General features: G+C 42.2%; 1 protein-coding gene across 1 annotated transcript; it reads right to left on the bottom strand.

Moving 5' to 3' along the window:
• Positions 1-2,777: 2,777 nt before the first annotated feature.
• On the bottom strand, positions 2,778-9,933 carry rnf34b (ring finger protein 34b). Its single transcript, XM_071910384.2, has 6 exons — positions 9,730-9,933; positions 7,892-8,374; positions 4,994-5,056; positions 4,643-4,844; positions 4,443-4,472; positions 2,778-3,082 (listed from the first exon to the last, which is right to left on the bottom strand). The coding sequence occupies exons 1-6, from the start codon at positions 9,931-9,933 to the stop codon at positions 2,898-2,900; spliced, it is 1,167 nt and encodes a 388-aa protein (XP_071766485.2). The 3' UTR covers positions 2,778-2,897.
• Between the last annotated feature and the right edge of the window lie 14,877 nt (positions 9,934-24,810).

Genomic DNA, 24,810 nt, shown 5'->3' with positions numbered 1-24,810 from the left:
TTGCTTGAAGAACATTTTATACACAATATTGTCCCCATGCCTATATTAATAAATCAAATAAATATTTTAAGTCATGTAAAATTCTTAAACATTGGTATGGGAACATGATAAGAAATTTCAGGCACTGCAATTTGATGATGTCATAGGATAGCATTTTCTCAACTCAACTTCATTAAAAAAAAAAAAAAAAACTTTCGGAAACATTTGCAAAAAAGTCAGTTCAGTGGAATTCCCCTTTAATGGGGATATACGGTTCCATGGAGGGAAGTTTTGATAAATTTGTTTTTTTAATGAAAATATAAAAGTTACCATGTCTCTTGGGTACAATATGAAATATTTTAGTACATTTATGTGAATAGTCTTAACTGTACATAATGTATAAGTAAAGCCTTTAGGAAAAATTACACACATGACTTTTGAGATATTAAAATTCCTTTTAAATACTGAGTTGTCAAAATTTGGTTGTCATTTTTTGTTAGTTTTTTAAACATTCTCTATAAGTGACATAACATTATGTTCATACTAGAATATAACTTTTTCACGCTCAGAAATACATGTTATTGGATTTGGATTATTACTTAACCATATGCCAGCTGCTGTGCTGACTATGAGTAACCTTGCCAACCAATATTGACGGCTTAAGATTAAACTGAACGCACCATATCGCCGATTACAGAAAGAAGAGCAGGGTTTTACTTACTGGTTTAAAGTACTGCATTTTATTGAATCTAATAAATCATTTTCTCTTGTTTACCAAAATAAAAAGGTTCAACATTCCAAAATATAAAGATCCAGGATTATGAGTGCTCATGATATCCTCCTACTCTGATATAGCTGCCCATGAATGACATCTTTGAGAAACAGCAGCATCAACAAACAGGCTTACAGAGTGACAGTGTTACAGTGCATGGTGTCAATGTCAGTTTTGGATCTGAAGCAGACTAGGACAAGAATGCTAGAAAGCAAGATCATGACGCAACTTTAATTGTGAGATGTGACATGATCAGAGGACTCTGTTTTTGATTGTTAAGTGAGAAAATCATCTGACCAAATCCAGTGGATATACATTCTGAAAAATGGCATATTTTAAAACCTCCATAATTACAATTTTAAACAAATTATATTAAGTCTCCCAAATAAATGGAAAAATATACATTTAATAATAACTTATCAGTAAACAACAATATAAGCTATCTATGCGATTCACTTAACAGCAATCAGCTTTTTTTGTCTATGTTAACATACCGCAGGCATACGTAGATATTTTAGTGACATTTGAGTAAACTGGATCTCATGACAGGAAAACAAGTGCTTCATTTGCATAAACAGGTTAAAGTAAACCAGGTTTGGGAATCTGCTTCCTCTCCCTCTCATGGTATACTGGATGTTTCAAAGGACACCTCAACAACATGACAAAAGGTTTTGTTACGCTCTGAACAGAGGAAGTAGCACCTGATACCTACTGTATAAGTTTCAACACAGTAATGGACAACACAATCAAACAAGACACTTGGTAGACTTGGGAATGGAATGATATTGCTTGGTGCGAGTTATTTAAGATCAAGAACGATGGCCAGTTCTTTTAGATGAAAATGACACAGGAATGTACTGCAGCACATGGAGTGAACAGCATATTGTAGGTCACTTCAGTAGACGCCATAAAATGGTGTCACTCAATACGACCTCAATGCTGCTCACATCTGTGCCCTTAATTTTAGATGTGGAGATGGAAACACAATAATAATCAGATCAGCCTCCTTCACACAATGAGGGAGTTCAAAGGTTCATATCGTCGCTGTCGGGTGAAAACTTCCTATCTCCAATTTTGGTAATTTTCATGTTTTAACTTTAACTGAAGGATCACATGCTCCTCTTTCGGTTGAGAAATTTCTACAACCCTTTGGTTTATGAAACCCTTTCGAAGCTAATTAAACTCAAAATGCATGGATGCATCAAGTTAAAAACAAGGCTGTTTTTCTTAGAAACAGTTTGGAGATACAAGGTTTTCACCTGAACACTTTATAACCTATTGTTCATTTGAGAAAACTGAGACAAAAAAAACTTAACTATCACACCAAGCTTGCTGGTTATGAGATGCATATATTGTGAAATCCAAATACAGTTGACTGAAGGCATGAAGTTTGGCACCTTACACCCTCCCGTGTGTAAGACAAGACGACGAGGTGCATGTACTCTGGTGGTGCTATTCTGATTAATGGATGGACAGTTCCTCATACACATAGAAGTGTCTTTTTTTTTCCGATATTGCACATACTAAAGAACACTGAGGGAGATACACGGTGTGGTGTGGCATCAATGTGTAAACCATATCGACTCTAACCCTGGGATAGCGTCTCTTTCGTGACTATTACAGCTTCTCTCCACCGCACACAGAACAACCAATCCACTTCAAGTATCCACGGGACCGCCTCCTCTCCTCTCCTGCTTGTAAATCAGGAGAATAAAAACCAAACTCTCAAACGAAACGCTGTAAAAGAACGGAGAATAGAGGGCAGAGAGTGGTGGAGGGGTTCTGCTTGTGGCAGCGAGAGACCGAAGAGAGAGCGAGTGAGTGTCCCAGTGCAGCTGATGACAGTCCACAGCGGTGAGAGAGTCCACTGGGGAGGAGGAGGAGGAGGAGGAGGAGGAGGAGGAGGAGCGGGACGGGAGCAGGAGTTAGTAGGGGGGAAACAAAGTGTGGTAGGCCGTAGGCAACTGTCTGGCTCCGAGGCCCAAGCCGGGCACAGAGACGGGGGGTGGGTGGGGGTGGGGGTGCACACGCCTGCCGCAGCGCGAGGCCCTGGGGGACATGCACAGCCCGGTCATTCTTTACTGATAATTCGGGTCTTGAACATGTGCTCGCCCGAGGCAGCTCCGGCGCGCACACACAAGAAGTTTTAAGACTTGAAGACGTGCACGGCCCGCACCACGTACTGCCTGCAGATGGGGCACTCGCTCATCCTCTTTCCACATTTGGTACAGGTTACCATGTGACCACATTCCAGCAACACACAGTCAATGACGGCGTCCATGCAGATGCGGCACAGGTTGTCATCGGAGGCCAGCTGAGCTTTCACGACATCTGCGGATGGAATAATGTGAAGTTAGTTTTCGGTTACAGTGGTTCTCTCTTAACAAACTGTGCGTCGGAGAGGCCGATGATGTCGTATTTCACAAGTACAGATGCTCTACAGTCCCACGGCGCCTAGCTAGGTGTGCAGCATCAACTGACCAGCAGCGAGGAGGGGCTGTAACCCACGAAATGCATCATTTCAAATCATGATCGGCCAATCACACTGTTAAACTTAACTCTACTTAACTTAACCTACTCTCATCAGCATCGGCACTGCCAACTGAAATCTGAGAGAAGGCATGACAGCACATAAAGAGGGCAGTGTGCAGCAGGCGGAGATCACCAATCAGATGTCGAGGACGGATTGTGGGAGTTTAGCAAAGATTCCTGTATGGTTGTGTGAAAATTCCTAACTTTGTTAAATGGCCACAAAACTGTTATCTTAATTAGATACTACCCAGTAAACCAAAGAATACAAAAAACAAAACAATTACTTTAAGTACCGCAAATTAATTAGTGCACTGGTATTCAGGGGTGAAGTGTCTGTCTGATCAACTGACTGACCTGAATTTGGCTCCTGATGCCCACATCTTGCGCCGTGGGAAAAAGCTAATAAGGCTGCAGCATATCTGGTATCCCTCCAGATCTGCACTTAGCATTCTGTATTAAGTAGGCTAATATCATCCTCAAGCCCTTTGTACCAGCAGAGGCTGTCTCTAGGAACGCATGCTTGCAAAATGTGATTACACCTGATGGAGACATGCTGCTACTAAAATAATATGATGGGTCATAAAGAGGTAAAAGCTCTCAGAGACCACGTTAATGACAGGATGAGAGACGGTCCTTAAGGACAGAGTGAGATGATGCACGCTGAAAGAGGAACACCAGCGACAGAATGCGGAGAAAGAAACTGAATCAGGCAGGAGGAGGGAATGACACTAAGGATCAAGATGATGAAATACAGAATGATGTAAGGGATCAAGTAGGTAAATTGGCTGCAGCATGCCTTTACTGCTGCAGTAGAAAGTCATACATCAGATAATTGCATGTGCAGTATATCTGTGCAGGGAGGAGATGGTAGAGGTGCGGTGACGTGCCTTCGCATAGAAAAACATCTTACCTCCGACTCCACTGTTGCAGACAGGTGGAGGATATGCTACCACTTGATTTACATATGAGAATGGGCAAAAAACTATTATTAGACTAAGATACAAGGAAGATACCCTTAAAAACAATTTTGCAACCTCAAATTATGCATTAAATGCTACTGTACCACATAATAACAGGTAACTAAATGTATCTGCATGTAGACACTTGTCATATATTTCACCCAGGTAATTTAATAGTACGATCAAACAAGAATATTTACCTGCAGTTATGCTGTTGCTCACATTTTCCACTAGAAGAAAAAGGAAAAAGAAGTGTTTTTCTCACACATAAAAATCTCAGGTCACACTTTTGAATCTAAAAAGACTGCAATAAGTCACAGAAACGAGGCCAACACAGCTGGCACTGGATGGATATATTGGGAAGGTAGTCCTAGTTTTTTCAATTCAAAAAAATGCTTACTGGATTTCCTGTTCTGCTCATTTTCTCTGTAGAGGCGATGCACTCGCTCCAGCAGCTCCCATTTCTCGCAGCAGCCAGAGTAATTGACAAAGTTCCTGGCGAGAATCTCTTTGAGCTGGCGGACGGAGAGGTTTTCTATCGCCTCCTCGGTGTCCAGATCAGAGAGCGAGGCCCTGATCCTCCTCTGTGTCGCCGGGCTGACCTGCGGGCCGCACAGGGATTGGAGCTGTGAGGACAAGCTCAACGGCCGGACTGGATTCCCTGAAAGCCTCTTGGCGCTAAAATTAACTTTTCCACTTTCCACTTCCAGTATAAATTCTGTTCAGTAGATGTAACAAAGACGTATCTCACCTCTATGATATTTTCAGTAGGCTCCAGGTTCAAGAGGGACACTGTTGGAGTATCCCCATGCTCCTGAGATCGAACGGAAAACGACAATTTAAAGACAATTAAAGTCAGTTTAAATTTGCAGAAGGGTGTTTCGCTCTTCACTCAGCCTAATAAGATATACCTTCTTTACTGTAAGTGAATTTAATCACTTTACCCAATCACTCCACTTGAAGCTTGAGCTTTTTGACTAATTAGCTGGTAAATAATATGAATACAAACATTAGACCTTTTTCACAAACATGGCTGCCGTACTTCCGCAGGGTATAGCTCGGTTCTCACCTTTGCCAGCAATGTTAAAAAGCGAACTTTCTGTCGCCCATAACTCTGTCTGTGATCACTTATTTTGTGTTTCAACATAATGTATAACACAATACAGCTGTTGCCACTGACATATCTTTCTGTTTCTGTTGTCAGACAACTGCGCAAGTAACTGTGATCGAGGGTCACAAAATGTTAACTGGCTAACCAAGGCTAACACTAATTTCTGTACTGTTAGCATTTTGTGACCCTCGATCAAATCACTTTTTTCTGTGATTACTTATTTTGTATTTCAACATAATGTATAACACAATACAGCTGTTGTCACTGACATATCTTTCTGTTTCTGTTGTCAGACGACTGCACCACTATAAAAAAAAGTGATTTGATCGAGGGTCACAAAATGCTAACAGTACAGAAATTAGCGTTAGCCTTGGTTAGCCAGTTAACATTTTGTGACCCTCGATCACAGTTACTTGCGCAGTCGTCTGACAACAGAAACAGAAAGATATGTCAGTGGCAACAGCTGTATTGTGTTATACATTATGTTGAAACACAAAATTAGTGATCAGTGACAGAGTAATGGGCGACAGAAAGTAGAAAGTTGTTTCTTTAACATTGCTGGCAATGGTGACAACCGAGTTATACCCTGCGGAAGTACGGCAGCCATGTTTGTGAAAAAGGTCTATAGGCCTACTGAGTGTCCAGTCTGTTCATCGGCAAGAATGACATGGCCGAATCTCAAAAGACATAACCTGTAATTTCTCGATTCAACATTCCTGTGCATTTAAATACAAATGAAAGTGCATTGGTCCTCCTTTTTTAGAGCTCTTAATCTATGTTTCTCCACACTATCACAAAGCGCGCTGTTCCTGATCACAATTCATCACAATAATGTCTTCCAGCCCCATATGACCATCACTAACATGATAAAAATGACCTCACAGCTCTCTGCTTTGGTAATAGTTCTCAAAACTGTATGTGAAGCCACTGAGATATCTAATGAAAGCAAAGGGATATTTAAACACTGCCTTGGTTCAATTTGCAGCAGCTCTCAACTCAGCAGTTAATTATTCACTTTGAAGGTGGAGGTTGGGAATTTGCTGGCTGAAACGAGAATAAGCGGAGCTACAGTATGCAGTTAAGAGTTTGGTATGGGTATGTAGCCCTGTATTATCCCAGCCATTTATTTGCATTGGGGAGAAGTTACGAAACAGAATACTCCTCTCCTCTCTGCGTTCTTGTATCTGTTTGACAAAAAGGAAGTAGCTAATGGCTGCAATAAGCTTTTACTGTGTGATGTCAAGCCGAAGCAGGGAGCAAACTCTGCCTCTCCCCATCTCCTTCTCTGTCTCTCTCCGCTTCATCACATTCCAGCAGACCAGTCAGTTACCACCGTCTTCCCAGAATGTGGATGTGTTAATAATGCATCTGTTGGCCTGGTGGTGCTAGATGCCTCCCCTTGCCCAGATGTCATGCTTTTGCTCACTCAAGGCATCCCAGAGACCAAAGCAGCCTCGGCCCATGCAAAGCGCCGAACTTCTCATCTGGAGCTGAACGTAAAAGCTTTCTTTGACTTTATCTTAGATTTCATACAACCATCTCAAAGAATATGATAACAAACAGATGAAAGCAATATCTCTAGGGTTCATACCCGGGATAATGCTAGAAATTACTTTTATTTTTACATAGATTACAGAAAATTGGCAAAAAACCTGCTGGGTTTTTGCATCAAAATCATTTTTCTTGTATAACCACACCTTTAGCTTACACTTTGGTTGTAAGAACATGATTTACACCTAAGGACCTTTTATAAACAAGCCTACATGTGCCACAACAAGAGGAGAGCCTTTTGATATTCACACACCTAAAATGAGAACTGAGAGATGATCCAGGCACAGATGAGAGCAGGAACGTAGTGTTTTCTCTCTGCTGTTTGGTTGCAGCTGTGACGCTGGGGGGAGTTATCAACCTGTGTGTTTGTTACGTAACGGACTCAGCCTAACAGACCTAAAAAAGGCAAAGGACTTAAGCCCCGTCGCTGGCTGGTCTGAGGGCTGTGTAGACACAGCAAACGCAGCTGTTTCCAGCTTTCACATGGACATTAGACCCAACGCTGTAGTGCTTAGCATTTTTCATGTGGAGGTGAAAATGAATCCAGAGAAATGTAGCAGAAGCTCAGTGTGAAACAATTCAAAACAAAGCACCGGACCAGAGACAAACCAGAGCAAAAAAGGCAAACAATACCGTATAACCAGACACCAAAAAATAAATAATAAATAAATCTGATCTAAATAAAATGAAATAAAGCATCTGAACACATGCATGAGGCCGCTGTTAGGTAGGAAGTAGGAAGTTAATTGTCATACTGATAGGGGCACCTTTGAAATTAATTATCTGGGATAGAAGGAGGACAGATGCCAAAGATGCAAGGCATATGGAAATGAGCGGAGGGGCAAATATGTTTGTAGTATATGTGTGTGTTTGTGCATGTATGTGTGTGTGGCCACAGAGTATACATAATCCTGAGAGCCTAGTGCTGTATGCATGTATGGACCGAACAGCGGCTGTGTGTTTTTGTGTGTGCACAAGCTGCCACACCTGGCTGGTGGTCCCTGAGCTGTCACTCCGGCTGAGCGCGTCTCCCTGAGAGGCGGAGAGGACCGACTGTTCAGAGGTGGAGCGTGTGGCGGAGGGGGGCGAGGCGTGCAGCGAGTGGGGGAGCGAGTGCAGACTGTCTGTGTCATCTCCCTCCTCTTCTTCGTCCACCTCGTGCGCCTCCTCCTCCTCGTCCTCTTCCTCCTCCTCCTCCTCCTCCTCCTCTTCCTCCACTGGTCTCGGGGTCTCCCCTGCCCCCTGATGACAGAGCACCAGGTCCACCAGGTCCTCTTTCTCCCTGCAAGTGTCTGTGGGGATGTTGCGCAGCAGCAGGTACTGGCGCAGGTCTTTTACGCGCAGCTGCATGAGCCGAGGCCTCTGGAAGGCCGTGCCGCGCAGCAGGTGGCAGGTGGTGCAACAGCGCAGGTTCTCCTGCAGCACTGAGCACAGGGCACAGAAACTCTTCTTACAATCACAGCAGATGTGCTGTTGGGGGGAGCAAAGATGGAGAGACAGACAGACAGACAGACAGACAGAGAGACAGACAGAGAGACAGAGGAAGAAAGTCACGTGAACAGCCATTGCATTTCTTCTGACTGGAGCAGCCAGTCTTCCTCATAGTAATTTCATTTACAATATCATTGTCTAACTGTGTTCAATATCTTTTTTGCTACATTCAATACCTGCCTTCTGTTCGCATATTTCATTATTTACCCTCCATGCCAATTTTGATGCTTAGCTTACCCAACTACTTGAAGGGACTTGAAGTAGTTGGGTAAGGTTTGAGCTGGTTTGAGCTCAGGAACATGCAAATTGGACCAAATGATGGACTAAACAGATCATTGGGGCTGCTATTTGAAGCACATTGAATTTGCCCTGTGTATGAAATGTGCTATATAAAGAAAGTTTGCCTTGCCTTGCAACGATAGTAGCATTGCTTTAGTTTGCAAGAGAATGATCCATCAGAACTAGTATCACAACAATAATTAGTGTGAAAATTCTATATGTACAATTTTGAATCACTGGATATTGTTAACTGAGATTCCCGTGGAGTCAAGTGACTTATTTTTGTATTACTGCTAATGAGGCAAATCTTGTAAACCAACAAGACAACTTCAATCCAAAATAAGGGTTCATTATCTGTGTGCTTCATAATTTTCTAGGAAAGTGAAGTGAGGAAAAGAAAAACAAACTATCTGGAACGCCTGGTGATGTCTGACATTTTAGTGGCTTATCACTGTCTCCTGAAACAGAGCAGATGAGTAGACTGACAAGTTGAATGGGCAGGGAAGAAGGTCGGCTATGGCAGGGAATGTTTCCTTATCACTGGTGTGCAAATATGCTGCGGCCCACCAAAAGCACATATCCACCGCGACAGATACTTTCTTCAATCATTCCTGTTAATCCCTTGGCACCTCTTCTTTTACTATGAAAATATCATGCTGACACACAAATGTGTGTATCCAGGGATTCGACCTGCCATCGGAATGGCAACTGGTGTGAGGATATAGATAGAGCTATCTGAAGCGGAGAGCTGAGAGAACGCACTCCAGGGCTTTCATCAGTGGCTCAGTGTGTCCTGCTGCCAGACAGAGCGCAGATAGGCTCTGCCATTAAACTGTGACATGTCTGGCTGTGCAGGGACCCTGGAAGGGCCAGGACGAGGAAGTGTGCCATACGTAGTTAATATTTCATGCCTTGTTTCGAAATTTAGAGAAATCTGTCTCCATTGTCAATATCAAACTTCCAGGCCGTTCTTTCGTTTGACCAGAGGAACATCACCGCTCCTGGCACCGCCACCGCCGTCATGACCACCGCTCTCATCCGTATAGCTGTATTACCTTGCGTCTGAAGACAGAGAAGGCCAGTCCACAGGCCTTACATAACTGTCCGGCGCTCCCTGAGCTGGTGGGGGGGTAGGTGGAGTACCCAGCGCTGGGGGCGAAGCGGAAGGGCCCGGCCCCTGCTCCGAACCCCGGCTGCTGCGCCCGCACCGTGCCCGTGCCCATCACCTCGTTCAGCAGCCCACAGCATGACGCCCACATGGACGATGCCCCCGCCTACACACACACACACACACACACACACGCACGCACGCACACACGCACGCACAGAGAGAGAGTTTTAGAGACTTGTAAAACAGAAGAGAAGTCCAGATTGCTAATTAGGGCAACCCTTCGGCATCATCATTGACAGAAAGGTAACTGTCTTCATTATGCACATTATGCATTATTCACAAAGATTTCACAACGCTTCTGTGTGAGCTTCAGATGCTACTTCCTTTATGATATTCCTTCCATGTTTTTTTTCAGCTGTCTTTCAATCTGTGGGATGTGAGAACATTCATGATTATTTAAAAGTACATGATGGCACCCGGTGTACTCATAATAGTGTCCTTTGAACAGAGTGAGGAGCAGTGTACCCTACACAGCCAAAAAGAGCACATAATGAGGTTCTCTCTTTTGGTTCTGGTGAGAATAGACAGGAGGAATGAGAGAGGGAGAGAGAGAGAGAGAGAGAGAGAGAGAGAGAGAAAAAGAGAATCGGGAACATCAATTGGCCAACTATCTTAAGATAAAACTTTTTCAAGAAAGAAGGATGTTTTCCAGATTCAGACTGTTCAACCACAATCTGGGGATTGAAAGGGGAAAGCACCTGAAAACTCTCTCAAGAACAAAAATGACACTATGTACTTATACATAAAACTGCAACTCCTGCTGCTAAATTTGTAACCGCCTGCCAGATGACTAGAGAAATAAGTTAAATTGAAAGATATTATATTGTAATATGTTATGTACCCTGTCTTTTAATGAATATGTGTAGTATACTGTTGTTTTAGTACTACATGACTTATGTGTAGAATACGTGTATATGTGTATAAGGATGTCTGTGTATTTCCATACTGTATATTATGCAGATTTACATGTAACATACATACAAATGTAAGGTTTGTTTTTAATTTAAGACTGAGACTTTTAGTTCAACATTTAAATGTGTTGTGTCATTATTATATGTATAATAATGTAAAATAGCTATAAAAATACAATATCATTGTTATTCACCAATATTCAATGTAAAGAAGATTCTGAGCTGTTGTATAATTTACATTATTATTTTTATTTTGTTCTACATTTGTTGTATTTGTTGTTTTGTTGTTGTGTGCTTTGGCAATACGTACACACGTGTGTCATGCCAATAAAAGCTCATTTAATTGAAATTGATTTAAGAGAGAGAGAGAGAGAGAGAGAGAGAGAGAGAGAGAGAGAAAATGGAACAACACATTACTGAGAGTGCTCTTGGTGTGTCTTTGAGGTTAGAGATGATTAGAAAGAAGTCGTCTCTAAAAGCTCCTATTAATGACTTTGTCCAAAGAGCGTGGCGAGTTAAATTTCTCAATCACTGCACTATTTTGTACAATGTGGTAAACAAATAAGCACCGTGGAAGCATATGATGTGTTAACCAAGAGTCTAACAGATAGCTTGCGCGGGTCAAATGGAGAGAACGTAAGGTTGACACGGCGTGTGCAGCCTGTGTGCGACCTGGGAAGACTGCGAACGAACTGAAGTCAACGCACTGAGCCAGGGAAGCAAAACGAGTGCCCACACTGAGGATCTGGCGTGTCTGTTTGCTTGACCGCAAGACCGGGCAGAGACAGGGAGCAAAGATGGCGTGATCCGAGCCGCAGCTCCTTGGAGCATACTGATGAGAGTGGGAGGGAGGGGGAGGACAGGGAAGAGAATATGTCTTCTGTTCCAGGGTCTGGAGAATCAATAGCTGACATGAGCATACTGTAAGCCCTCTGTGGTTCCCGGCTCACGACAGAAAACAATGGATTTCACGAGGCCCGGCCACAGCTCTTGGTAAGGCGGCGTTCTGCTCTGACTTGCCACAACACCCTGTGATCCCACCTCACCCATCTGCTTAGCCACTGGTTATGTAATCTAGGAACTAAGCAGCACACGTGGAGCCGGGTGAGGAGGAGAAGGTCTTCCCCTGCTGCAGGGAGCCAGCTGTGACACTGAGCTGAAAAACAGTCATGGCGGGCTTTGCAAAGATAATGGTCAGTTAATGTAATTGATTAACTGGTTGTTTGCTAAGTTACTCATTTATTTGTTTCATTGCGATGTCTCCTATGTCAGTTTGTTTTGTATGTAGGCTACTGTTTAAGTGACAGTTATGGGAATATCATGGATCACGGGGTACTTAAGATCATTTTTCCCCAGGTTGTATTATGAATAGATTTAGTACACTGAATGTTTTGGATTATTTCTATTTATCATTTGTGCACTGGGATGTTATGTGAATATATTTAAAGTGTCATCCTCAATAAACTCTCACTTCAACACAATATACTCCTTTAGGTTTATGTGCATGTTGAAACCTTGATGCAAAACTTGGCCCGATGTAAAGTTTGCGAAGACAGAGTAGGAAAAAAAAGCCTCCCAATTCAGATAAAGCTCCCTTCATATGGGATTCCAGTCACTCAGAAGAATATTTACTGCATTCTCCACTCTTCTACTAGATTTACCAGGATGAGCCATGGCAGGCTGGCCATGAAATCAGTCCTATCTGGCTCCTCGCCAGCGGCACAACTTTCCTCTGTCACCTCAATTAACACACTGTAAACTCTGCAGGGAGGGAGCACAAAAACATATGGGTGACAAGTGCAAACACAGGTTACAGTATATTCTTTTGCAGCTGTATCAGTCTACAGCCTGTTTTCTCAAACTATGGCTATGGTTATATTATAATTTATGGTTAATACTGCAGTTTTTATCATTCCAATCACACCAGGACACCAAGTTAAGTGTCAGGTCTGGACACAAAAAATTTGATTTTTCTCACATTGCTATTGGATCTTCAGCAGCAGATATGAAGTGGTCAGGACACGATCCAGAGCCAACAAGCAATGTAAAGCCATGGAGAGGGAAAGCAGGAAGAGGAACAGATAAATAACAGCCACAGGAGACGCATATCAGCAATTTACAGGCCAAGTGTGGACACACAGTGATGTGGCCTCATAAAATCTGTTCTTTAGTGTCAGATTTCGGGGCGTCCAGGTGGCTCAGCGGTCTAAGGAGCATGTAACCGTGACCGCTTCGGTCCGAATCTGGCCTGGGACATTTGTCGCATATCAACCCTTCTCTCTCTCCTAATCTTTCCTGTCTGTCTCCACTGTCAGCCATCAGACCAAAGACCAAACAATCATCTTTAGAATCAGACCTCAAAAATTGCATCAAAATAACCGTAAGGACTGGGACCCAAAAGGGGCCATGGCTCTAGTGCTGGTCGGTCTCCACATGACAAAAGTATAATTGTAACAGGTCCCAGAGAGAAAACACCTCTCATTTGCTCATTCTAATGTATTATCATGGTTTCTGTATCTCCCTTTAACGCCCCCCACCCCCTTTGCCTCCTTTGAAAGCCTTCAGGTGACTTGAACTTTTCACATTCGTTTGTCAGGGTTCTGTGAGTCTACTGATGTTATTTACTGCTGAAATCAGTGCCTTTCATATGTGCCTTCCATTTGACTCTTGATTCCTCTAGCAGACTAAACAACTAGACTGTGAACAATGGCAAAAAGGCCCAGATAAAATAAGACTGAGGCATTAATGTCAATTTATGTTTAAGCACTGGGATAATAGCGCATTTACAACCATGACACAGCCATCAGTGAATGATACACAAATGAATGGCATATAATGTAGGGAATATTATGATGGATTTCAATATAAACAAAGACTGTGCTACCATACACTGTGCTACCATACACCAGACTCTTCGCTCCCCTCTACTATTCACTATTCCATTCCACTCTCTTGCTCTCGCTCTTCATTCCTGTTTCTTCATCCCCCTTTCTCTCTCTCTCTTGAATTTTTCTCCTATTTTTCTCTGGCATCCAGTGGAAATTCCATTCATGCAGTGAATGTGCAATTAGCTTGCAGACTGTTGAAGACTTCCTCCTAATTTGCGATTGGAAAGTAAAATGTCAGAAACCCCCCCCCCCCCCAAAACAAATGTTCATTTTGCATCTTTCGTTTGTCAAAAAAAATGCCAAGACAGTGTATAAAGGGAAGCTTTCATTGAAAAATACATGATTATGTTATTCAAATGGGTTTACACAGTTCAGAATGTCTACTGAGGCCGATGCTTGCAGATGTTAAGTCCTATAGAGAAGGGATAGACTAACACTTGGAATATTGAGAGATGTGAACATACAGCTCATGCTACTGTTGGCTCAGTATTTGTGTCCGCGAAATAACAGCTTTACACACTTTACTCCAGGGTTGGAGGAGGACAGCTGATAATGAAGACCAGTTATTTGGACTGGGGAATATTTTTGGTTGCAGCAATGCAAACACATCGTGTCTGCTGCGGAGATAGTGCAATATTAAAATGTGGCTGGACTATTTTATAACAGCAACCAGAGGTCTACTGTGCTCCTAAGTCTGTATCACAGTCTGTATCGCACTTCTGTCCAGTCTTGGTCTTTAATCCATGTCAGAATGCAGACCCGGATGGTGTCAGTCCAGAGTGAGTTTTCTCTCACTCGCAAGTCAACATGATCCAGTGTGCTACAAGCCGTCATGTCTGACAGGGTTGAGGACTGACAATTCAAACTAACGGGATATTTGGCAGCACAGTCCAGTGATAAATTCACACTCACAAAACAGTTGAAATTACACATATTACATCACATAATTTCAGCAGTGGTTTGCAAGTATTTGCTCTCAAGGCATTACGACTGCATGCTCAGTCACTGTTGGGACAGGGGAATGAATGGTAGGATGATTCTGAATATTGCAGCAAAACTTAAAGGAATACACAAATCGAGCATGCCTTTTGATATAAAAGATCTAGATGTGTCTTTGATGGCAATGACATTGATAACACATATATAAATCTCTCCTGTTTTGTGATGTATGCTCATGCAACTCAGCTAACACCATCCGTTCCTCATGGGCAGAAAAGCTGCTTTTCAATTTAAATCAGATTAGTCAATAAAATGCCACAGCCATCTTTCTGGGACATGGTGATGATGTGCCGTAGGAAGATGAGATGAACTTTGCAGTCCACCAAGAATAAGTACTACAGCACCCTGACCTTCCACAACACTGCAACAACAGAGTTTAGATGTTTTCACAACAAGGGCTATCATCTTTAACTCACTGCTGCACATATCATTTCACTGGCATGATGGGTAAATGTATGCCAAGTCTTCAATGATACACAAGCAATTTGATGTGAGTAACATCCAATCACACACAGTATAGCAGTGATAATAAATTATTCTTTCTAGTACTCGTCAGTTGCCTTGTCAGTTGAATAGTAGCGCCTTTCTTCACATAAATCTAACTGACGATGATGACAATGGTTATCTAAGCGATGGTTATTATGAATAGTTTATTCACCACCTCTTCTACCACCACGACTATCACCACAACACCACCAGAGAGCACCAATGACATCATCATCTTCATCATAATCATCAACAGTCCCCAGCCCGAGCTGTCAGACAGTATTTCACCTTTCCCGTGCAGTGTTAGGGGCCACAGAGATGAGCCGAGCCGCCTCATCCCGGCACAGTAGACCTGTAGGTAGGTGATCATGATCTAGACGAGACGTCTCAGATATAACCTCGCGCTCACTGACCGCAGTCTCTATCTCGTTAGAGCGGATTAAAGCCTGGCGATGAATGGACATCTCGCACTGTGGGCTGGAGTCCGCTGCTTGTGCACGAACTATCACACTGAGGTTAAAGGACGCTCATTAATGGGCTACAATGTGTCCGGCTGCACAACAAGCGATGCAGGAAACAGGCTAGCACAGTCGCCAGGAAAATCAAAATCCTATGAGAACTGACAGAGCTAGAAAGGCAGTCGCAAGCAGACATCAGTTCGGTTGAAAGATAACAAGTTAACATCAAACAGTGCACTAAGCTACGTTAAAATATAGGTCTATTGACATTATTTCATCACAATGGACTACAACATATTAATGGACAGTGCTATTCCCTACCTCTTGGTGCATCGTGCGCAAGTTATAATGTAACGGCATCGTAAATTAATTGAGAAGTCATCATACCATTAATGAATTCTAGATGGAGCGGCATACCTTCATTGCAACTCCCGGATGAGGAATTTGCCAAGTAATATCAGAATGACGACCATTGCAAGGGCACAGGGAATCAAACCATTACGTATTCCCTCTCTCTGGCTCCCTGTGTATGTGGAGTAAGCATAACGTAATGGACAAGAGAAGCCCAGCCAACCACAGACTGGATGGAGGAGCTGTTATCTTTAGCAGCCAATCCTCTTCAGCATATCGCCCTAGTGGGCGTTCAGTGCTGTGCGTAAACACGCATGTCCGAGTCTGACAGAAGCATCATGCTATTTTGATAGCATCAGTTTATTCTAGTTCATTATCTCAATTTCAACAGACGCTGCACTGGATAACAAGTCCAGTGTGGTCAGTAAGGCGCATTTACCCCCAAATACAGTTTGATGAACTTTGTAAGGCATTAGGTTATAACATTGTTTTATTAAACACAAAAATATGCAGCACATTTTATTAACAGGAAAGGAAATAAATATTGCTTATTTCATCACAACTTAAAGTTTTTCACAACTTGATGAATGCCGTTTTCTTTTGTGGTTGTCCTCATTTGAACCGAAGGGAGGATAACCGATCACCAAGAGGCAAACGAATCAGTGTTATTTCTGTTTGAATGATACCAAATGAGAATGCGGCTGCAATCTTATTTACCGCCATATTTGCGTATGTGCTTGTGTGCATGGGTGCGCGCACGTGTGTACCGTGCCGTGCGTGCGTGTGTGTGTTTGTGTGTGTGTTTGTGTGTGTACAAGGCTGCAGTCTGCAGTAGGGAGATTACAGGAGTTTGCTTCCGTGAAATCGCCACTACCCGCTGCGCGCCCCCAGGGGGCAGCAGATAGCGCCGCCACACTTCACATTCAGCTGTAACAGCCGCGCTGGGGGGGACAAAATATAAAACCTGCTTAGGGGGACACCTATTCATACTGTGTCATACTTCATATTCATACTGTGTAAAACCATATGCACATACTGTATGCAGGTTCAGTTGTTGCAGCATGTTGCAGTGGTCGCGCAGTAGACCAACAGACATTATATGCAAGAGTAGGAACTTGTAAGTCTGTGTAGGGCCTCATAATGTAGCCTATGACTGATAAACTGCAGTATTATACTGACACGAGTCACTTTGTTTCTGCCATTTCCAGTACATTAAATAGTGATCCCAGCATGTTCATTTTCTCTCACCCTTTCTCCTTTTTCTTTTTCTATGGTATGAATTGATGGCAATTAAATTGTTCTAAAAGAATGGAATAATGAAATTATGATGGAATGGCAATTAACTTCTACTGTTAACTTAAGCAGCGCTATGCACAGACTGTCATCGACAAGGGCAAAAATGTTCAAAAGGATACTGTTTAGTCTAGGAGTCTAGAAGCCTACTCACCCAGGAAGAGACTTTTTAATTCTAATTTCTGGTGATGTTTGAGAGAAGGGCTATTATTTTAAACCTCTACCATCATAACAGCCAAAAGAAAAAAGTTTAATCCAAATATGAAGAAAAGAGTTGCATAGCTGGAGACATTTTTCAGCTTCAGTTTAATTTACTATCCTGCTTCCTATTGAGTCAAGGGCTGTCAGTTGGCTATGTGACATTCATTAGTTTTAAATGAATTTGGAAGATGTTTTGTGATGATTGTGATGAATTTCGAAGAAATTTCAAAAGTTACATACATACTTTTTTGCAAGTTTGTTTTAGCTGACATTCAACAGTTGATAATGTTGTTGATAATGTTGCAAATAGCTCATTTGCCTATGACTATGAAGCTGTAACCATACCCAAATGAGGCAAACACTTGCAGACTCCAGCCTCTATCCCAAATACAGTTGCTCAAAAAAGTCCTAATCCTCTCAACTTTGCACATTTTGGTGAGCTACCAAGTTATTTTTCTATAGCCTACATGTGTTTGGGGATTTTTCTAAGAGTTTAATGCAAAGTATTCTATCAAATTTAAAAGGTAATTCTTGTAATTTAGTTGAAAATATAAAATTAAATAACAGAGAAATGCTCTTTGTAAAGTACATACAGTACTTTGTAAAGTACATAGCCTACAGTAGCCTACTTGTTTTTTTTTAAGGCTAAATTGGCACACTGGAAAAAGTGTGCAACAAAAACTTTCCATGGTGGCTGGTGATTCTCTGTGATTCTGGTGGTGTTGGGAGCCTATTCATTGTGTGCTATTGTGTGCTAAGTGCTTTCAGAGGCCTGTTGTGGTGATTCTGATAGCCACTCTGAGCTCCTTTCACAGTTAAGTTGTGGTGGAAGGGCTTCATGACCCCCTCTCTCAGGTGGACCAGGGAGCAGTTGTTTGGTGCGCACCTGAGTTGGATTAGGGCATTCTCACCTACCCAAACAACCTGTACCAGGGAGGTAAATGCATCAGAGTTTGATTCATCTGCTCCAAACACAGCAGGTGTGAAAGCTCTCAGAAGCCCTGAGTGGCAGGAACTGAGACCTTCAGAACACGTCTGAAACCCTCTCAGAACAGAGTATAAAACAAGCTTCAAGCAACTTGAGTTGTTCAGTTTAAAAGAGGTTATTGTGCATAACCATGGCCCTCTGTTGTGTGGTAGGATGGCTCGCCCATCTTGTTGTTATTGCAGCACAAAGTTGGAACCTTAAGATGGTCCTTCCTGCTAGGGTCCTGCCCATCTAACAGAGATGTTGACCCCTGTGACTGTAACCCCTGTAGTGGACCAGCCAAAGCCTGTGAGGATCCAGGGGGCAACATTGGCATAGTGAGTTGAATTGAGTAGTGGGTTAATGCAGCTAAGCAGCCACCCTCCCCTCAGGAGACGGAGAGAGGAAGGGAGTGGGGAGGCATTCTCACAGCCAACATAACAATCAATATCCCAGAAAACAGGCTACTGAGCAGCCATAGCAAACATGCTATTAGCAAACAATATCACTTAGCACGCTACAAACAAGTAAGAGCTAACAAGCAAACATATCAACCTGCAGATCAGTACACCAGTAAAACATATCACTAACAAAAGGTACCAGCAAGCATGCTTCAGTCATACAAACAGTTTAACGTTACAACACTCAAGGTAGTTGCAGCTTTGTGCCCTGTGTCAGTGGGTGCATTCCATTACGTAACGGGTTCTCCTCGCCTCCTCCTCATCGAAAATTCACAGGGGAAACAAGGAGAAGATGCGAGGAGGAGAGGAAGCAAGTGAAGCGTGTCGTGTGAATTGGAACGTCCTCACACGCGTGACGTTTGAAGCTCCTCCCACACAGGATGACAGCTGTCTAAATTATTCTATGGCTCATGTTTTATCCATAGAAACATTTCACAAAGTCAAGATTAATGTGTAATTCATCTAAACTATGTCAACCCCTAATGAGTTTCATCTTCATTATGTAGAACACCTAAAAATAAATTTCTTAAGCTGATGTGTTTCTGTGCATTATTGTCAAACTTTTTGGACATCTAACTAGCAATGAACCATTTTTTTTTTCTTTTTATACTCCTAAATTAACGTAGATGTTGCTGTAATAACTTAATGTGCAAAACAGACAATGAAACACTTTAGTTTTATGTTTAGTAAGAATTTATTATCCCTGAAGGTAAATTCCATATCAACCCACACAAACACAACTCACAAGAGAGATTAACGCAGAAGAGAGAGAGAGACATCAAGGCTACTTGCAACTGTGGATTTTATCTGTCATTTTTTCTACACATTTCTGACGGTATGGAAGTGGGATTATATAACCATGTGAATTATCTTCACTCATTAGGACAGAGACAAAGAGATATGAAGGCTCCTTCATGTGTCTTTTAACCATTTGGAACATCCTTAAAGGAATAGTTCACCCAAAAATGAAAATTCTGTCATTATCTACTCCCCCTCCTGTCAGTTGAAACAGGTGAAGTTTGTTAGTCCATATAACACACAGGGAGGTTTCCAGCACAACTCCGTAGCAGCCTTCTTCAAAGCAACTGAAGTAGGGTCTGGTTTTTTAGAGTTCCAAAAAAAGCAAAAAATTACCATAAAATTGCTCCATACAGCTCGTGCAGCATAATCCATGTCTTCTGAAGCCAAATGATCGCAGTGTGAGCGGAAAATATCTATATTTACACCATCATTAGCACAAATCTTCACTACAGCTGTTGTTTTCAGAAACGGTCATGCTTGCACGCACCCAGTCCTTGCGCGTTCATGTATATCTTCCCCACTTCCATGTTTACACTCCTATGCACAGGTCTACGACCTCTCTATGCCCTCAATGCCTGACCACCTCCTGCCTTTTCTCCTGAATCTGCCAGTTTGTTTGCCAGTTTCCTCTTAACAATGGAGCTTAACTTTCATCCTAGCCAAATTTAGATTATCACTTAATTTGTTAAGCAACCTTTTGGCACAAAGTGTGGTTGTAGTCATAGTAGTCATATCATCCATATATGCCCTGAGTGGGAGACACAGCCTTCCCTGCAGTGTTTCTCCACCTACCACCTATTTTGATGCCCTAATAATTACCTCCATTGCCACAGTAAAAGCGGGGAAATTGTGCACCCTGCCATGATGCCTATCTCCAGATGCCATGCTGTAGAAAACTCTGCTGTTGTGAAGCACACCAGAATATCTTAAAAATATGCTCTGGCCATATTTTTAATAATGTTTGGAACTCAACAAGATATGTGGCACGGAGCCAAAAGCATTAGCAAAGTCCAAAAATTGACCTTGCTCTCTTTCCTCCTGCTTTGCTGATTGAATTTGGTGCCAAATCATGCTTGTGTGTTCTAAGCAGCCAGATGCAATGTTCTTTAGAACAGTGGTTCCCCTTAAAACAAAGCATGTCTACCCGTGACCCCCCCATCACAAGCATGCAGAGTTCAAACAAAGAATGATTTTCCCTTTTCAGGTTGTTTCATTTGATTCATTATCAGAGGCTGAGAGTCTGAAAACTATACAGTATTTCACAAAAAAAAAGCAAAAATTTGAGAACATCAGAAAAAATAGTCTCGATAATAAATTTGTATAGTAGACATATGCTTTTTTCCTATGCCATAAATCATCTCACAACCCCCAGGGGGGTCCAGACCCCCAGGTTGAGAACCACTGCTTTAGAAGAGGGGATATGTACCATCTGTGTTACATTGCAATATCAAAAAGGGAAGCTAGGGGGAGATAGAGGAGAGAGAGAAAGGAGCGTGATGAGGTAGAAGTGCAGGGGCTGTGATGTGGGGCGGAAGCATGGAATACATTTCTGAGAATTGCAGTGTATCATTATTGTGGATTATTGCAACATCACAACATGTTCATTCATGTGGGAGCAAGAGGAAGAGTTGGTCTGCTGTGTGTACGGATGCGTCTCTTATCTGTTTGAGGCTGTGGCTGCGGCTGGACAGCGTTGGCGTCCTGGTGGTGCCACCCAGACTCTTACAACGACGGTGACCAAGCTGCTGTTTATGTTCCCCGTTTCAACAAAATGTTCTTACTTTTGTTTATGTTGCATTTTGTTATCAACATTTAACCCTCCTATTATGTTTAGGATCAATTTGACCCCATTCAACATTTAACGTCTCTAAAAACATGATTAACATTATTTTTCCAGCTTGATATTTCATGACTTTTCCTAATTTCATGGGGAAAACAGGTAAACATGAAATTTAACATGATGATACGTTTTCAAGGTCCTGTACACACTTTGTGTTGTTTGGGGACATTTTGACCTTATAAAATCAGAGAAAATATAAAAGTTTTACCCCCTTTGTTTCGACTGATCCTGAGGGAACTTTCCCATGCAATTTTTTAATCTTTCAAAATGTTCCCATGCTTGAGGGCCCTAACATAAGACACGCACACACAGCATTTCTCTTTCAGTTTTATCTCACCTGAAGATTTTCTGCCAATGAGGTCCTGTAGGTTTAAATTTCTGGGGTCAATTTAACCCCCATTTGAACAAAATAAGAGGATTAATCTTTCTTTGCCTACTCTTGGCACTCATTCCATTTTTTTCTCTAATGAGGTTTTTGTGGGAGTTTTTCCTTGTCCTCAGTGAGGATCTAAGGTTGGAGAGTGTCTTTTTCATTTACTGTTTTCATAATGTGGGTGCTGTGAAGCCCTTTCAGATGGTAACTGTGATGACGGGCTATACAAATGAATTTGTGAGGAAGAATCAGTCAGAATGTCTGCTGGCAATTATAGATCAAGCTGCCTCTCAAGGGTCAAAACCCAGACTTGGACACTTTTACATGTTGCAACAAACCCCCCACATCTTTAACACATCTGTTTTTATTGAAATGACCATGGTTTTGGCTAATGCTTTACCGCCATTTACCAGCATCAGTGATACACAAAACAAGGAACACATGTGCACCTTGTTTCCTGTTTAAATTATCCACAAAGAACTTCTTGGAATATACTCACATATAAACATTCACACACTTACTGCCAAACATTGGTGCCTCAAGGGAAAAGAATACTTTCTTTTCTTTTGTAATACATGGGGAAGTAAAACAAAGACGTAACACATTTTGTTCGGGTCTTGGCATCTGACACATATCTTGAACAGTTTTACGTTTGTCTGTCTAACATTCATCTCACTCGAGGATTGTGAAACTTCAGTAATATGAAACAGTGGGACTGGTAACCCCCCTACTCACCTCCTATCCCCCATCAATCACGCATGCACACACACTCACACACACGCACGCACGCACGCACACACGCACATAGCTGCTGGATGTGGTCAAGCACGGCAACACACATTTTGAAATTGAAAATGTGTTTAAATGTTCCCGTTCCCAACATCCGTCACCCACACTCTCTTTGTTTGTATGTTTGCTTGTTTGACTGTCTTTAAAATCAACCACATTTATAGAGAAAATTCTGTTATTGGGAAATTCCCAGATATGTTGCTTGTTCAAATTATCAATCAGGCTGCCGTTTTTTGTGGTCACATACTGTCCGCTGTCTCTTTTTCAGCCTAAGGTTTCTCATGATTCCCACGGCCTAGCTAAGACTTAATCATTACCTATGTCTGCAAATCTCCTCAAACTGTTTCTGTGAATATTTTTCCTGTACTCTTGTTGTGACCAGAGTTCATCTGCCAATAGACTATTTCAGGTAGATGAGTGGAGCATTTGATTCCATTTCATAAAAGAAAAAAATCTGTTAATTATAGTACTGACAAGCCCTACTTTGTGCTGTGTATTGGAAAAGTGCCTGCTGGAGACATCTGGAGCTGCTCTGTGAATTTATGTTATTGTATTTATTTCCTTTATTTTACCAGGTAGGTTATTGAGAACACATTCTCTTTTACACTAACGACCTGCCAAAAAGACACAGAGGCACACACAAAATAGCAGCAATACAGATAAACAAATATAAACAGAATTAAAACATTAGTAAAGACAGGCACAGACATAGCAAATAGTAGTAAAAGGACTTAACATACAGGCCAGACAAGACATAGTGCAGGGTTAGGACACGGGGGGCAGGGGTGTCAGGATAGTTGACATTTGCAGACGTGTGTTAAAAAAGACTTCAATAGTCTGCCAAAGGCAGCCAAGTCAACAAACTGGCCCAGCAGTAGCGATTGTGAAGCGGCCACTAGATGGAGTATGAATACTTTCCCAAAGAGAACGATCTGCAACCCTGTTGGAAGAAATCCACTGTGGGTGTTGTTGGGCAAATGCTTAAGATTTGAGTTTGTAAAACAGTTAATAGATTTTTTATTTCTGGAGCATACTTCACAGTCTATATTTTAAAGACAATATAGTATAAAAAACATCTATATGATTATAAAATAGTATTGAGACGTGTTCTGTGTTCATATCCTGTATTTCAAGATCATTTCAGTCATAGCTTGTTTGCGTTAACTGCCATGTGTGGCAAGCCATCCCAGACTGCATGCATGTAGCCTGCTGCTCGCTCTCGTCCGCCCACCCCTCCTCTTACGAGAGCACAGAGTGTCGTGACACAGAGTTTGTACACCATCCGAGTTAAACCCTAGGGACTGAGAAATGGAAGGGTGAATGAACAAAAACATCCCCTCTTGTATGCAGCCGTCGGTCCGTTTCGTCCTGTACACTGCAGCACACTGTGTGCACTAACCTATGGCCTGTTTCCACACACATCCCATGGCTAAGGATGACTATGGGGATGAATAATAACTTCCCCAAGAGATTCACATTGGACCAATAGCTCACTATACAAGGAGTGTAATCTTAGATTTTTGGAAAATTCCTGCAGCTTGAAATTCTGACAGAAATGTAATTTATATGCTAGTTTCTTTCATGTGCCAAAACACGAGACACTGCGTACGTCTGACATTCTGCACAGACGTGGAGGAATTCTTCACTTTGGAGCTGTTGAACGGCTAAATGTCTGTGGTGTGTGTGTCAGTGTAAGCTACAAATTGGAACAGGATCCTCTGTTATCTGACACTTAGCCCTCCTGTTTCTTTTAGAGGGCCGAATAGGAATCAAAGATGGATGGCTCCAGGCTCTCCCCCTGTGAACATGGGAAATGCCTTGCTAGCAGAGCAGCTCCAAGTCAGCAGGATGGAGATATTACTCTGCCTCTGACAGGTCCATACAGGGCCCCATTCTCATTCGCACATAATACAAATGCTGACATCGAATCCAATTGATGGAGTCTATTAAAAAACTGTAGAGACATCTCCAATCTGAGCTTAGAAAATGAGTAGCCATAACTTTTATGGCTTCATTTACTGTCCAAATTACGTGTGATGTAGGCTACATTGATGAAGGGAAAGATAAACTCCATCCTGGAGAACCCCTCTCACCCTCTCTACCATGAGCTGAGGCTGAGGAGGAGCAGCTTCAGCCACAGGCTCCTC

This window comes from Centroberyx gerrardi, chromosome 2 (genome assembly GCF_048128805.1).
Source record: "Centroberyx gerrardi isolate f3 chromosome 2, fCenGer3.hap1.cur.20231027, whole genome shotgun sequence".
NCBI lineage: Eukaryota > Metazoa > Chordata > Actinopteri > Beryciformes > Berycidae > Centroberyx > Centroberyx gerrardi.
This window is presented reverse-complemented; position numbering and strand designations above follow the sequence as displayed.

Bases quoted from the DNA above. Each gene is read 5' to 3' on its own strand.
- rnf34b (XM_071910384.2), bottom strand. From the start codon at position 9,933: ATGTGGGCGTCATGCTGTGGGCTGCTGAACGAGGTGATGGGCACGGGC. The intron at 8,375-9,729 runs GTAATACAGCTA...TCCCCCCAACAG, and splicing joins TCTCTGTCTTCAGACGCAAG to CACATCTGCTGTGATTGTAA. The intron at 4,473-4,642 runs GTAAGCATTTTT...TTTTTCTTCTAG, and splicing joins TGAGCAGAACAGGAAATCCA to TGGAAAATGTGAGCAACAGC.